General features: G+C 42.2%; 1 protein-coding gene and 1 long non-coding RNA gene across 5 annotated transcripts in view; one reads left to right on the top strand and one right to left on the bottom strand.

The window, feature by feature from the left end:
* Window positions 1-17,075, bottom strand: part of GRM8 (glutamate metabotropic receptor 8) — a 552,158-nt gene that overhangs the window by 520,296 nt on the left and 14,787 nt on the right. For all 4 annotated transcript variants that reach the window (XM_083699119.1, XM_083699120.1, XM_083699117.1 and 1 more), the window contains exon 2: window positions 12,506-13,368. In XM_083699119.1, coding sequence (XP_083555245.1) covers window positions 12,506-13,015 — 510 coding nt within the window. In that variant the 5' untranslated portion in view covers window positions 13,016-13,368. The remainder of the gene's footprint in view (window positions 1-12,505; window positions 13,369-17,075) is intronic.
* The window catches only part of LOC310825727, a 200,664-nt gene that overhangs the window by 125,717 nt on the left and 57,872 nt on the right, over window positions 1-17,075 (top strand). The gene's annotated exons all lie outside the window — the stretch shown is intronic.

Consider the following 17,075-nt stretch of genomic DNA (forward strand, 5'->3'; position numbering starts at 1 on the left):
TGGAAGACAGGAGTGCCTGGCGTGTTCTGGTCCATGGGGTCACGAAGAGTCGGACACGACTAAGCGACTAAACAACAACAACAAACAAAGGAAAAGCAGGACATTCCAGGATCAAATCAGAAATTGGGACGGCTTCTGTAAATCCAGGACTGTCCCTGGAAAATTGGGACGCATGCAAAATAACCAATGTGGTTGATAGCCTTCAAATAAACTATTCATGTACATACATGAAATTCCCCATTGTGCCTAACAAGTGTTCCCTGATTCACACAGTCAAATTGTGGGTTTGAGTTCCTGTTACTGCACACTCTTTCTGGCACAAAGAGACAAATTCCTATGTACAGAAAACCAAATGTCAAGGAGAGGTTTTGCTGCAGCAAGCATGCCACATAGCTAATGCATAAACTGGGCCTCAGCCAGAGGAAATCAAGTTTTTCCTCTCCATTTGTGCATCTCCTTACATAGGGCAGAGTTTATTCTGCACTAAATAAATAAATTCAGCACCAAATCAATAACAATTCTGTGCCGAAGGAAGCTGAGTTCTGTGACCTGCATTACAAACCGAGTGCATTTCCAGAGTCCCTCTTATTTTGCATAAGCTATTTTGCATAACATATTCTGGTTTTGCTAGTACTGTAGAGGAGCAAGGAGCTATGATAAGCCCAAATCCTGCCCCCAACCATGGGAAATTATATTCAGGCATCCTTCTAGTTTCTGAAATTGTCGCAGGCCTGGCCCACACACTTTCAAGAATAGCTTTGCAACTGCTAAGGACTACAGACTTGATCTTTTTAAATTTTAAAAATACAAGACGTATGAAATGAGAGTTTGAGGTAACTGTGTCCCATTGTCTTGAATGTTCGCTTCAACCAGGATTTTAATTGGCTCCATCTCCGCCTAGTGAAACCTTCAAATTAAAGCAAAATAAAACCACTAAGAAGAATGGGATATACTGGTTCAAGGGAAAGAAGTACAGTATAATATAATATATAACACTTCAGGATCAGTTATGACACCAGATACACATGAGAGTTAATTTTGGAATTGGAGATAAGTTGTGTGGTTTCCAATTTCATGCATCCTTTCAATTTTTCACATAATTTCACACTATAACAGTTTGGGACGCATCTGGATGTTTAACTTTCCTCTGAGTTTAAGTGCACAATAAAATCTGTTCACATCATTATGATAAGTTATCAAGCATCGGTTGCATCTGCCTGTACGTTCAAGCTCCATCAATACTGTCATGAGCTGAGCAGAATCATATCGCCACGGACCTCTACAAAAAGGAGCAACTGGGACAAGACAAACTAGCACTCATGCTATGACTACAGCGCAGGTTGTGTGTTACAGTTGTGCATGTGATGTGCAACTAATATATGGTGCTAAGGTTGTACAACAAGTGTGAGGAACCATTGGCCCTCCAGATGTTGTGATACTGTAGCCCCAACCAGCATGGCCAATAGCCAGGAATGATGGGAGTAGCAGTTCAGCAACATCTGGAGGATCAAAGTTTCTCCAGACCTGTTGTATAGGCTCAAACCAAACTCAAAAAGACTATAGGAAGCATTAGCCTCTCCACTTTCTCTGCATAGCTCACCTGTGGCTGTAATCAGATTCTGAACCTGAGAATCCGGTATGTGTTTTTTCACTCCCACTCATAGCACAGAAACGTCCTCTGACACCTAGCAGACACCAGAAAGGGTGAATCATGTTCATGACACCTAGGGTGTAAAAGCCTACAATCTCCTGCAAAACCCCAAATTAATGCACTGTTAAGTTGACACTCCTTCAGCTCAAGAAAATTAACACAAATTAATGTTGATGCTAATCAATCCAAGCAATGTACATGAAATTTGAAAATCAATTATCTCTTCCAAGTGCAGTAAAATATTTAGCGCAGTGTTTTGGCACTGGGACTTGGATTGTGCTCCCTGAACCCTTTGCTGTGTGCTCACATCTCCGAAGAAAGAACATTAGTCTGCAAAACTACTCATATCTTGTTTGCAGTACAAGGGAACTGACTGGACGTATTTCTGAGTATTGATGCACAGGAATGCGTTAGCTATTGCACCCAAGGCCCAGGGCTTTTTTTTCAGCCACAACTCGCTGGAACTCAGTTCCAGCTCCTCTCAGGTGGACACCATTGCCATTATAAGAGAACAAGGGAGGCATTCATGGTGAGTTCCGGCACCTCTTTTTCTAGAAAAAATAGCACTGTCAAGGCCCATTGAAGTTCGTGGGGTTGAAAGTAATCACAAGTAACTTACTGCACTGGTTTCAGTAGAACTTTAGAACGATAACTTCCCATTAGCTTTGGACCACAGCACCTCTGATAGACCACTGATTGGATTATTCTTTATGATATTTAAATGCGGCATTGCCAAAATAACGAGCACTGAAGTAACTGGTGTCAGTCAGTATTCTCTCTCACACAAAGAAAAAAAGCAACCAAGTAAAAACAAATGTTCCTACTTGCTAAAAAGAAAAAGAAAAGTCAGTTGCAATATACCAAAATTAGCAGCATGCAAATACCCAAATGCCGCTTAAAGTTCATGCAATGTAAAACTTGCATATCCATCTTCCCATCAAAAGAAGCATGCCTCCAGTTCAAAATAAGGCCAATGAACATTGTAATGTGGGTGGAGACATGTAGCTGGATTTACATCTTTGGCCCAATACACAGGATTCTGTTGTGATCAAGAGAAAGCTTTATTGTTGAGCCGTTCAACCTGGACTTCAGTTTGTACAGACCCTCTGACATGGCACTTGACACTTTCTCAATTTTGCTCAATTTTGAATTATCAACATGCACATACATCAAGATCATCTCAGACCAAGATCTCGGTGTCCCCATTTTTTGTGGTTACATGGGGTGTCAAGTGAGAACAGTACATTCTCTGTCGTGGCACCCCAACCATGAACTATCTTTCACCTGGTGCCTTCTTCACTATCTTTTAGGTATCAGGTAAAAACTTATTTTCGCAAGGCACCTTGCCAATGATGTCAGAAAGATGGAGCATTCGTTTCTTAACAAAAATAAATAAATATCTGCAACATGTCTCTCATTTAGCTTGAATGTTGAATTAAATGTAATAATAATAATAATTTTTTATTTATACCCTGCCCTCCCCGGCCAGAGCCAGGCTCAGGGCAGCTAACACCAGTAAAATTACAATAAAAACATAATGGGGGGGCAATTTAAAATACGGGTTAAAGTACAATTTAAAATGCAACCTCATTTTAACGGTAGCCCATAAATCAAAACCATAAGGGGAGGGAAACAAAAGGGTCATACTGAGTCCAAACCAAAGGCCAGGTGGAACAGCTCTGTCTTGCAGGCCCTGCGGAAAGATGTCAAGTCCCGCAGGGCCCTAGTCTCTTGTGACAGAGCGTTCCACCAAGTCGGGGCCAGTACTGAAAAGGCCCTGGCCCTAGTTGAGACCAATCTAACCACCTTGCGAGTTGGGACCTCCAAGGTGTTGTCATTTGTGGACCTTAAGTTCCTCCACAGGGCATACCAGGAGAGGTGATCCCGTAGGTACGTGGGTCCTAGGCTGCATAGGGCTTTAAAGGTCAAAACCAGCACCTTAAACCTGACCCTGTACTCCACCAGGAGATAGTGCAGTTGGTAAAGCACTGGATGAATGTGATCCCATGGCAAGGACCCCGTAAGGAGCCTCACTGCGGCATTCTGCACCCGCTGGAGTTTCTGGGTCAGCTTCAAGGGCAGCCCTGTGTAGAGCGAGTTACAATAATCAAGCCGGGAGGTGACAGTCGCATGGATCATTATGGCCAGATCAGGGTGAGAAAGGTAAGGGACCAACTGCTTAATATGGTGGAGGTGGAAAAATGCCACCTTTGCTCTACACATCAGCTGATGAAAATAACGGCAGGCTAGAGTGGAAGGAAGGGGATTCAAATGCCCTGAAGTTCCTTACTGATACCAAAGAGTCGCCATCAGGTTAGCAAGTCTAAATTAGCAGCCTTTGCAGCAGCATCCGCTTCCCCAAGATCATGTAAACACATTGTTTGGAGACAAATTTATACTAGGTACAATGTGGGTGTACAAGAAAGAGGCAAAATGAACAATTCCTTGCACTAATTGGAATGATTACAATCTCTTTCATGTGGATAGTAGGAGGACTGACTGATAAGAAAGGCGTCTTCAGAAGCAACCAGAGTGCGGCTCCTTTCCACATGAAGCTCCAGTGTGTGTATAGATTAATCACAGGATTTAATCATTGCTGGGCGGAGTAGGGAGTTCCCCGTTGCTGTTATGTTCTTGTTTAACAAAGATAGTACAGTTCTCGCCTAGCTGTGAGATTGGTGTATCTTCTAAGCCTTCAGGGACACTTGAGAAAGATCAAGGAAGCCTATACATTTTTGCCCATCTCAATGATGCCACTGGAGCAAAGCATTAATTTACTTATACCTACTTTTGAAACAAGTGATCCTCAAGGCAGCTTACATCAGGATGCAATAAATCAACACACACACACACACTCCCAAAAACACTCACAAAGCATGCATTACTTGTGTGATCAAGAGATGCAGGGAAAATCCTAGGCATTATGAGTGAGAGATGCCAAGTTTTCACCTTGTTATTAGGTAAAGGTAAAGGACCCCTGACAGTTAAGTCCAGTCGCAAACAACTCTGGGGTTGTGGTGCTCATCTCGCTTTAATGGCGGAGGGAGCTGATGTTTGTCCACAGTTTTTCTGGGTCATGTGGCCAGCATGACTAAGCGAAACCAGAGCAGTGCACGGAAATGCCGTTTACCTTCCCGCCGGAGCGGTACCTATTTATCTCCTTGCACTTTGACGTGCTTTCAAACTGCTAGGTTGGAAGGAGCAGGGACCGAGCAACAGGAGCTCACCCCGTCGCGGGGATTTGAACCGCTGACCTTCCAATCGGCAAGCCGTAGGCTCAGCCCCTAAAAGGTTGTTCCATGAGTGGCTGTGGCTAAGGAGACAGGTCTGCGCAATACACAGCAAGCAATAAAAACATAAAGCAGCAGTCATTATGTTTTATCCCTCTAAAAGCAGGATTACAGAATGACTATATGTGAACAGGTGTTATGCAAACAGCCACTTCTTGCAGAAGTGAGAAAAAGCAGCCTCAGAAAAGAGTGATTTGGAGTGGGAAAGCAGCAGTAGGCAGGTTCAATTTGTCTCTGCTCCTTTCCACCCCCCACTCTCCGCAAAAAAAAAACAAAAAACCTTCCTGCTTGCAGCTGCTCATCCTCCCCATGGTTTGGTAGAGAGGGGGGAATATGTATCTGAAGCCTTGGGAGAGGTGGTCAGAGGTGGTTTTTCAGCAGAAAATTGGCAGGCATGCAGAATCATTAAACATCTTAGAGACACCATTTCCCCACAGACCAAGTTGCTGGAAATCACAAGTAAGGAGAGTGCTATTGCTTGCAGGATTTTCATAAGAACCGGTTGGCCACTGGGGGAACAAGATGCTAGACTAGACGGGCGATTAGCCTAATCCAGCAGGGCTCTCCTTACTTTCTTATGACCCTAGCCATTGCCTGCATCCACACTCTGGGTGGCTTCCAACATATATAAAAACATAATAAAGCATGAAACATTTCTTTTTTTAAAAAAAAAACCCTTCCCTATACAGGGCTGCCTTCAGATGTCTTCCAAAGATTGTATAGTTACATATCTCCTTGGCTCAGAGGTTGCATAACTCCATACCCGCCAACATTTCTCTAATGAAAAAAGGAACATCCTACCATACCCTCCAACATTTCTCCAAGGAAAATAGGGACGTTCTGGGATCAAATCAGAAACCAGGATGGCTTCTGTAAATCCAGGACTGTCCCTGGAAAATAGGGAAATGTCCCTGGAAAAGGGGGTCTGTTTATTCCCCCTTTGTTCTTCTTATATATCAGGCTTCCTCAATCTCAGCCCTCCAGATGTTTTTGGCCTACAACTCCCATGATCCCTAGCTAGCAGGACCAGTGGTCAGGGATGATGGGAACTGTAGTCTCAAAACATCTGGAGGGCCCAGGTTGAGGAAGCTTGTTATAGATTTTCACTCATTCCTTCTTCCCTGGTAGGGGTCCACCATTTTGTGGTTTGTCTCAGGTGTCAAAATGCATTGGGCCAGCCCTGACTGTAAGTCAACACCAAACTATGCATTGTGTTTGGCTAGGGGTTGTGGCTTGTAAGGGATAAATAAACACAATATTGGGTTTGCAAAAGCATTTGACTGTGTCAACTATAGCAAACTATGGCAAGTTCTTAAAGAAATGGGAGTGTCTGATCACCTCATCTGTCTCCTGAGAAATCTCTAAGTGGGACAAGAAGCTACAGTTAGAACTGGATACGGAACAACTGATTGGTTCAAAGTTTGGAAAGGAGTATGACAAGGCTGTATATTGTCTTCCTGCTTATTTAACTTATATGCAGAATTCATCATGCAAAAGGCTGGACTGGATGAATTCCAAGCTGGAATTAAGATTGCCGGAATAAATATCAACAACCTCAGATATGCTGATGACACAACCTTGATGACAGAAAGTGAGGATGAATAAAAGAACCTTTTACTGAGGGTGAAAGAGGAGAGCGCAAAATATGGTCTGAAGCTCAACATCAAAAAAACTAAGATCATGGCCACTGGTCCCATCACCTCCTGGCAAATAGAAGGGGAAGAAGTGGAGGCAGTGAGAGATTTTACTTTCTTGGGTTCCATGATCACTGCAGATGGTGACAGCAGTCACAAAATAAAAAGACACCGGCTTCTTGGGAGGAAAGCAATGACAAACCTAGACAGCATCTTAAAAAGCAAAGACATCACCTTGCCGACAAAGGTCCGTATAGTTAAAGCTATGGTTTTCCCAGTAGTCATGTATGGAAGTGAGAGCTGGACCATAAAGAAGGCTGATCGCCGAAGAATTGATGCTTTTGAATTATGGTGCTGGAGGAGACTCTTGAAAGTCCCATGGACTGCAAGAAGATCAAACCTATCCATTCTGAAGGAAATCAGCCCTGAGTGTTCACTGGAAGGACAGATCCTGAAGCTGAGGCTCCAATACTTTTGCCACCTCATGAGAAGAGAAGACTCCCTGGAAAAGATCCTGATGCTGGGAAAGATTGAGGGCACAAGGAGAAGGGGACGACAGAGGACGAGCTTGTTGGTCAGTGTTCTCAAAGCTACCAACAAACTGCAAGAGACAGTGGAAGACAAGAGTGCCTGGCGTGCTCTGGTCTATGGGGTCACAAAGAGTCGGACACGACTAAACAACAACAACATTGGATTTGGATGTGATGCTAAGCTCTCTTTTTACTAATTTCTTCACACACTTCTGCAACAATTGAATATGGATATCAATCTTGCTCCTACTGGTATAGAGCCAGAGTTATTCTTGGTCACAGCAGAGTGTGACAGTATGTTGGGAAATGGCTTTGGGAGAGTGTGAGGGATGAGGTGGTTCTTGAGGAAGAGGAGGCTGAGACAGTGAACTGCCCCAGGTCTTTCAGGGAGTCTGGGCTTCAGCTTGAACTCATGTGATAAGATTCGCCAATGACAATATTGTGAAGAACAGAATGTTGATTTCCTCCATTCCAAAGCAATTTTGTGTACTTCTCAGGGATTAACTCTCAAACACCTATATAAGCCCTAAAATACAAGTCCCTTCAAATATCATGTTCTAGGTTCTCCCCCACCCCACTCTCATTAAAGATATTTTGCATGATCTATAATTAAAACCTGAAAGAGATGTCGCCTCCTTTTGCCAGCAACTGTGTTACATCAATTAAATGGGTAAGTAGGAGCTTCCCCAGAGGGGGGCACCATGTGACTCTGTATTGATTAAGACTGCAGTGGAATGTTATTTGCAATCTCATTGCATAATGGAAATCAGGAAGTAGCTGTCATGCTTTCAGAAGACAAATTGCTGCTATCGGAGACAATTCATAGGCTCCCCTCCTTCTTGCTGTTCTCAATGTGCAGCTAATGCATGTTCTACAGGGATTAGTTTCTAAAATCAGTCGACTTTGCTGTCTCCAATAGTAAAAAACGAGGGAGAGCTGTAATCTAGTTGACCCTGCATTAAGTGACCAAGATGTCTATCACTACTTCTGATTTATGTATTATTTAACTGGGCTAGAAAAGGCTTAAGAAAAAGGAGCAGGCAATTAAAAAAGAGATGCATACAGAAGGCAGCATGATAGTTACCTGCAAAGACAGGAATGTAATCAAGAGTGGCTCAGATTTTTGGGGGATGGTGGGTTTAAATACCACCTAGACAGATCATTTTCAAACATTCATTTCTATAGCAGCATTTTTAAGGTATGAAATAGTAATTCCCTGCAAACCTCTGAGCCAGTACTCACAACCAATGCTATAAAGAAAAGGAGTGTTTTGAGCGTGCTTAGATGCTTTTATTCTATGCTGCACTTTCAGCCATTTAAATATAAAAATGATTTCCATGATTCTAAGCACTCTATAGCATAAGGATTTGGGAGGGGAGAGTAATGTGTCTCATCTTTACTAAGCTATGCTGTTTGCCAGCTGAGCCAGAAAAGTTGCATTTCCTTCATCCTGAACTACTTCATAGGATTGCTGTATTCTCTATTGCCCAAGAGGGCATAAGTTATAAGATTTAGCTAGAGAGCATTTGGAAAAATGACTTGATGGTAAGAGCAGCTCAGGAATGGCAGCCAGTGCCCTAAAGGGGTGATGGGTTCCCTCTTGCTAGAGGTCTATAAGCAGAGGCGAGTTAGGTGTGCTCTCAATTCTGGATTTCCTACATTAAGCAGTTGGTGTTATTCAGGTCCCTTCCAGTCCTATGATTCTAAAACCACTTTCCAGAACTCTGTGGGCAATGGCAAGATACAAATATGAACAATATTTCTTATAAGCTTTCACTGATCTGATCCTTTTCACTCATCATGTCTGGCAGCAGCTGGAAAATTGCAGGCAAGTGAATTCACACCAGATGTGTTACTGCATCTCCAAGGAATGCCATGAGGAATGGCTGGGAAAAAAGCATCTCTTTCAAAACCAGTTAGGGATGTTAGAGATAGTCCACATTTAAAGGCACATTTACCTAATTTGCACTTCCTGAAATGGGACGCGAACCAGAAACGCAGCAGACCTTCAAATTTTGCAATGAAGTTCTCCAGTCAAGTGACGTGTACAAAATATGCATATACTGGGTAATGTATGCATAAAGATGCACGTATTAGTGAAGGCAGCACAGAACAATGTGTTAAATTATAGGAACCTGCTTTGCAAAAACATGCACTGGGCAAAAGTACAAGACGTGTATTTTAGAAGAAATTTGGTGAATTTTTGTGACTTACAAAAATTGCAAACTGATGTGGAAATGCGGAGAAAGGAACTTAACCGTGCAAAAACGACAAAATGAAACTGAGAGATTCATCCATCTCTAGTCTCTGTGGTGTAAATATTCCTTTGGGTGACCTAGGACAGTTGCCAATGGAAAGTCAAACTACTCCTTTGCCCTCTATAGCTTCACCATCCCTAAATGCTTAGAGCCATGTTGACCGCCAATGTGGGGGCTCCACGAGACAACTGTGCTATCCTCCAAAAGGAGAGCTTAATTCTTGGCAACTTAAGGAAGCATTCAGCACTGTGCCCTGTCTCTTGTTTGAATTTTGTGGCTGAACTGCTAGCCAAATGCTAACTCCAGTTGCCGGACATTTTCATGTATGAATGAAAAGGATAGAACTTTCACAACATTCAGCTCAGATACTTTGCAGCCTTTGCAAATGGAAGCGGTTCACACATCTGTGTTTGTGTGTGGTATGTAGGCTTCGTTATAAGCATGACCATTCCCAACAGAAGATGAGAAGAGAACTGGGATAATAAGTGTCACTCCAGATAATAAGAGGCAGCATCCATGGTATGTACTGAAACCATCTAATGCACCATTATCTATTTACCATCCTGCAGGATTTAAAATTAAATGCTAGCTGCCTAATCAGTTCCCACTGAGTTTATTGATCAGGGCTCTGTCATCTGTCCACTGTGCTTGATGAGTCTAGAAGTGGCAGGTTTACCTTTCCACTGTTTATGCTCTAGGACATAATAAAGTATATGATGAAGGTAATCAATTACACGTCAACACAATTGTTGTTCTGAAGCAATCTGCTGGGACTCATCTGGGAAAAATTATAACCTTGCAAAAATTAAGGAAGAGGCTAAGTTTCTCAGAGAAGTAATGACACTTCATTATATTTAATTTGGTTAGACATACAGATCAATATTTCCAGCATTCCAGGCATATTTGCCCATTTAAAAGATCCTCCCTGGTCCTCTTACAAGCCGATTTGTGTGTAAGACTTGCATCTGATTGTCCTGTAATTGTGTTGTCAGACAGGGGTAGTCTAGAAGAACTTACAATTAAATACAGAAATAGCCTGAGCCACAACAGTGAACACACTTCAGTATTGATAGTTGCATCTACCTCAATTAAATGATCCATTAAGTTCACAGGTGCATAACCAAAGTTCTGCAAAACAAAAGTCTGCGCTAGCAATTGTTAAGCACAAAATGGCTTCTCTTCTGCGCAATGATCCCGTTCTGGGTCCCCCAAGCCAAGCACAATTCAGAGCACTGTCCTTAACCTTTAAGTGAGGAATAAGAAAACCTTTTTTTCAGACCGAGGGCCAAATTCCATCCTGGACCACCTTCCAGGGGCCACATAACAGTGGAGCACAGAGACAGAGGTAAAAATGGTTAGAGCAATGAGTGTAACTTTTATCTTTGTATATAGACTGACTTCTATATTCACACATTCATGTGCTCCTCTCTATCCCCCGTCCAGACAAACAAGGGTTCAAGACACACTCTAACCAGGCTGAAGAAAGTGTGTGCTCTGGGGAGAGTCCTAAAGGCCAGACACATTTTGCCCCCAGGACCTAACCCCTGCTTTAAAGCAAAAATAGCTAAGGGTCTAAATGATTGCTTTTCCTCCCACACAAATCTGTCTGAGTAATAAGATCATACTCTTAGGCCTGTCTGCAAGTCTGCATGCCACCAGGAGCAAGGTGGGTAGTGACCAGAGAGAAAGTTGATTCAGTTGTGACATCCCATCTTTGGTGTGGAATTCCCTCCCCAGGAAGGTTTCCCTGGCACCATCTCTGTTTTATTTTTATACTCAAGGGAATGCCTTTTTTTTTTTTTAATGCCAAAGCCATTTAGATTTATCAGTCTGTAACAGGATTTTTTACCTGGGAATTTAATCTGCCCTGCTGCGTTGAGGCATAACTTCTAACCCTATGTTGTTGTATTTTGTTATTATCCCATCTAGGCCACTCTTAAAGTTATTTGAATGGACTTCTGCTTCAAAGGTTTCAAAATAATATTAGAACACAGTCACACACTCATGTCTAAGCAAAAACTCCACATATGACTTGTAATGTGATCTTAAACCACTGAGCCTCTTGGGCTTGTCAATCGGAAGGTTGGCAGCTCGAATCCCATTGCTCTGTCCCAGCTCCTGCCAACCTAGCAGTTTGAAAGCACGCCAGTGCAAGCGGATAAATAGGTACCACTGCGGTGGGAAGGTAAATGGCGTTTCCGTGCGATCTGATTTCCGTCACAGTGTTCTGTTGCGCCAGAAGCAGTTTAGTCATGCTGGCTGCATGACCCAGAAAGCAGTCTGTGGACAAATGCCAGATCCCTCGGCCTGAAAGCGAGATGAGCGCCGCAACCCCATAGTCACCTTTGACTGGACTTAACCATCCAGGGGTCCTTTACCTTTTTAACTTATTTTAACTTTGGTAATAGTAATAAACGTAGTGAAGTCTATTCACCCCCTACCCCAGGGGTAGGCAAACTAAGGCCCGGGGGCCGGATGTGGCCCAATTGCCTTCTCAATCCGGCCTGCGGACGGTCCGGGAATCAGCATGTTTTTACATGAGTAGAATGTGTCCTTTTATTTAAAATGCATCTCTGAATTATTTGTGGGGTCTGCCTGGTGTTTTTACATGAGTAGAATGTGTGCTTTTATTTAAAATGAATCTCTGGGTTATTTGTGGGGCATAAGAATTCGTTCATTTTTTTTTCCTTCAAAATATAGTCCGGCCCACCACATGGTCTGAGGGATGGTGGACCAGCCCACCGCTGAAAAAGTTTGCTGACCCCTGCCCTACCCCAAGTCTACAAGCCTACACTATCATTCAACTCCCACCAATCTTCTCCAACATCTCCTCAAAGGGAGAAGATATTTGACTATAAACTTCTCAAGGCAGGGACATTAGCATGTCCTGTGAAGTGCCATGTACATTTCTATATAGCACTTGTTGATAATAATATACAGTCTACAACAATCTTCATTGTTTCCCCATTAGACCTTTCCCCCCGCCTCTCTCTCTCTCTCTCTCTCTCACACACACACACACACACACACACACTTAAGATATGAAATATTGTCCTGGGATACCCCAAACCACAACTAGATTACTTCTTACTTGCGTTCATTACATTTCACACATTAGATGAAGAGTTAAAAGCACACCTACCTTAAAAAGTCTTAAAATATTAGCCACCATAATGGACACTGAACTTGCAGCTGCACCTATAACCCCTGTTATCTTGTCCGGCTTTGTGAAAATAGGTGGGTCTCCATTAGCACACTTCACGTCGGACCCGTCTTTCTCTATCAAGGCTTGCACAAATGTTAAAGACTGCTCCAAAGCGTAGGTGTCCCTGGAGCATGTGTCTAGTATCCGGACACCTAAAGTGACATTGGCAAGGAGGTCAGGGTCCTTGTTGATCTGATCGATTGCATATAGCATTGCCTCAAGCCGATGGATCCCCTTTTCCTTCTTGAGCTCCCCACAAGGTACTCCTCTTTCCCCCTTTGCGTGGACAGGGAAGAGTCCCCCCAAGATGATATCTCCATCAAGTCGGATGGAGTGGGCATATTCCTGGCCGTGAGTTCCTCGCATCATCGGGAGCATCCAACAGAATTTGGCTGCGAGAAGGAAGAAACAGTGGCCGGAGACTAGATACTTGTCCTCGTATACCATTTTTCCGGAAGGTGTTGTTGCAATCCAAGACCCAGGTTCTTCTCTGGCTAGAGGTGAAGGTGGACGATTTGAAACTGCCCCTTCTGAAGGCTACCATCAGTGCCCAATGAATCAGAAGATAGGACCATGCAGTAGGTAGAAAAGGAGGGCAGTAGGGTGGTGGTTGCTTCTCAACAAAAGTCCTCAAGAAGCCTTTCACAAAAGGAATCCATTGGGATGAACTTTTCCATGTGTTACCTTTGCTTATGGAGTATTTTCAGCGATGGCAGGCTGTCATTAGGGTAAATGCATCTGATACTGGGAGGAGATCAGCAGTTCACATCCTTGGATGATGTCCTGAGATGGAGACACTCCTGAAATATCAGGGGGGAAATATAGAAAACTGCTTAGTTCAGCTATCTTAATTTTGCTATTACACTATTATCATTTTCTGGAACAGAGTTTATTGCTGAGGTTTTACCCTTCATTTCCTCTGGAGATATTAACTGGTTGCTCTTTGTCAATATACACACATTCCATTACTTGGAAACATTAGTTTCAGGGGGCAACTGAAGGAGTGACTCAAACATCTCCTCTGCGGGAAGAATTTCAAGCGCAGATGCACTTTTAGCTCACATGTCTCAGAGGGGAATGAAGGGAAATCTTCCGCTTCAGATACTACCCAGTATTCTGGAAAGATGCACAACTCATTCACAAGTCTCTTTTTGGCACAAGTCTACGATGTCCGACACTACAATTCTATGATTCCATGATTACCCCTGAGAGAGCAAGGCAGCGATTACATTAGCAGAGCTGAAGTGACAGCAGAAGCTCAACCCAACAAGGTCTGAACCGACAGTTCCATTGCATTCTATTCTTTGCATTCTATTCCTTTGGGTTGCAGGTATATAAGCTTTGAAACATAGTGCTCATGCTGTTGAGATAATGCATATCCTTTATGTTTGCAAAACTGCATCAGCATAAGGGAATTTCTGCCCGATCATGTTCCTAAGGAAAAGACTGTATAATCTTATTGCTATTCCGCCGCATTGTCCTATACTTTCATTCTTGTGCCTACATCTGTTTTTTGTGAGGCAAAAAAGATGGCAAATATAACTATTTTCCAAAGCTTTCCCTGGCCTCTTGACACCAGTGGAATAATTAGTGGCTACTGTAATTGAATTCATAGTGAATTGTTTTTATTGTATATTTAATTGGGGGAGGTGTTGAAATGGTTTTGTATTCAGTTTTTGTTTTTTACTGTACACACCCTTAATATTATTTTAATGAGAAGTGATATACAGTGGTACCTCAGGTTAAGTACTTACTGGTAATTCATTCCGGAGGTCCGTACTTAACCTGAAACTGTTCTTAACCTGAAGTACCACTTTAGCTAATGGGGCCACCAGAGCACGATTTCTCGTCTCATCCTGAAGCAAAGTTCTTAACCTGAAGCACTATTTCTGGGTTATCAGAGTCTGTAACCTGAAGCATATGTAACCTGAGGTACCACTGTATTATCAGTGATGTGATATTTATTATTAGTGTGGATTACAGAGCCAGTGTACCATAATAGTTAAGAGTATAGGATGAGAACCTGGAAGACCAAAGTTCAAACTTCCACCCAGTCATAGAACTCACTGGGAGGCCTTGGGCTAGTCACTCAATCTCAACCTGACCTACCTCAAAGGGTTGCTGTGAGAATAAAGTAGGAATGAGGAGAATTATGTATTCCACCTTGAGCTCCCTGGAGGAAAGGTGGGAGGTATAAATGTAATAAATAAATAAATAAATAAATAAATAAATAAATAAATAAATACCCCCCCAAAAAAAAAAAAGAAGAAATGAATTTCATCAGCACTGCTTCACTGATCCAAACTGTTTCACTCATTCAACATTCCTGTTAGGAAATTTGTAGAAACGGCGTAACTCCGAGACTTTCAACGCTGCCATAAAAACAGTACTTGATCCTGTCCGTTTCTTGTCCTGCATGGCAGATTAGAGGATCAAGCACGATAAAAGCTAAATCTTCCATCAGGTTTGGGTTTTATGCTCACAGCTGAAAACTAAAAGCTACTTTTGGGTGGCTGTAAAGAATTAACTGTATATCATATGAAATTGTATTTGTAGTATAAGTGGATTGGACAAATTCCTAGAGGATAAGGCTTTCAACAGCCACCAGCTTATTTGTTCCATCTCCCCTGTCAGAGGCATTAAGCCTCCAGAGGCCATTTGCTGCAAATCACAGGGCCCACCTGACATCTTTGCTGGCCACTGTGAGAACATGATGCTGGACTGGCTGAGCCACTGGCTTGATGCGGCAGACTCATCTTTATGTCTACCTCAAGGGTTTGGGAAGGGGACTCACTGTGTAAAGAAACCATATTGAAACCACTGCAATATTACGGCTTCCCATGTGAATGGAAATGCAACATGGTTGAAGGAAAATGGAAGCCATCTTGTATGGAGCGTCTCCACCCCCATCATCCAGCTTGGACACTGAGGTCCAGCAACAAGGGCCTTCTGGTGGTTCCCTTGCTGTGAGAAGTGAGATTACAGGAAACCAGGCAGAGGGCCTTCTCGGTAGTGGTGCCTGCCCTGTGGAACACCCTCCCAAAAGATGTCATGGCAATAAACAACTATTTTACTTTTAAAAGACAACTGAAGGCGGACCTGTTTAAGGAATTTTGTAATGTCTGGTGCTGTATTATTTTTAATATTCAGTTGGGGAAACCCAGCCAGATGGGTGGGGTATAAATAAATTATTATTATTATTATTATTATTATTATTATTATTATTATGTATATGGCTACTAATTATGTTACCTCTATAGGTGATCTATAGTTCTTTGAGAGATATCACTCTCCTCACTTTACAGATAGAGAACTTAAGGTTGTGTTCTTCCACTGCCTTAATAAGATTGAGGTTTGACCAAACTGCGGGAGGCAGTGGAAGACAGGAGTGCCTGGCGTGCTCTGGTCCATGGGGTCACGAAGAGTCGGACACAACTAAATGACTAAACAACAACAATTGTTTCCGGTGGGTGAGCAGCACAGACATATGAAGAAATCATATTATCCCAAACCCTCCAATATTTCTCTGATGAAAATAGGGAGGTCCTATTCCATAGCAACAACAACAACAACAACAACAACAGCTTCTTTACTATTTGTACCCAGCCCATCTGACTGGGTTGCCCCAGCCACTCTGGGCAGCTTCCAATATATATAATATATATATATATATATATATATATATATATATATATATATATATACACACATAATAAAACATTAAACATAAAAAGCTTCCCTATACAGAGCTGTCCTCAGACAGCTCAGGGGTTGGAAAACTTCATGCCCTCCAATATTTCTCCAAAGCTCAGCAACTTTGGTTGGCCCTCATGCATTATTATTATTATTATGATTATTATTATTATTATTAAATATTTATTATTTTTTAAAATATACATTTATACAACGCTCTCTGTTTTTGTTGGTAACAAAGAAGAAAATGATGGCAACTGAAGCAAAGATACTTTGTATACCTCACAATACACATGACACTACAATTTAAGAAAAAAGAAAAAAAGGGGGGAATAAAGAAGAAGAAAAACTACTTGAGGTTCTAAAAAAGACTTCCACATTCTCATTGTATGTTATCTGTTAAATAAACTTTTACCTCACAGTTACTTCTTTCTTCTATTTTTTATCATATTTCTATGTAAACTGTCAATTGCCTTTATATACAACAAGGCTCAGTCTAGGTCTGCCAGGAGATTACCCTTTACACCATGGTTCTTCAAATATTCTTTAAATATTCTCCATTCCTTGTGAACTTTTTGTTTTGTTAGGCCTCTAACTCTTCCCATCACCTTTGCCAGCTGCAAGTATTCTACCATTAATGTTTACCAGTCTGCTATATTAAGTGTTTTAGTATTTTCCCAATTTCTTGCCACTAAAATTTTAGTGGCCCTCATGCGTGTTCACTTCATCAAATATCAAATCTGGCCCTCTTTGAAAAAAGCTTGGGCACCCCTCTTATAGCATTGCTGCAGTGGTGTGATAAGGCGCTGTGTGG

The sequence above is a fragment of the Podarcis gaigeae genome, assembly GCF_964106915.1.
Source record: "Podarcis gaigeae genome assembly, chromosome: 10".
NCBI classification, from domain to species: Eukaryota; Metazoa; Chordata; class Lepidosauria; order Squamata; family Lacertidae; genus Podarcis; species Podarcis gaigeae.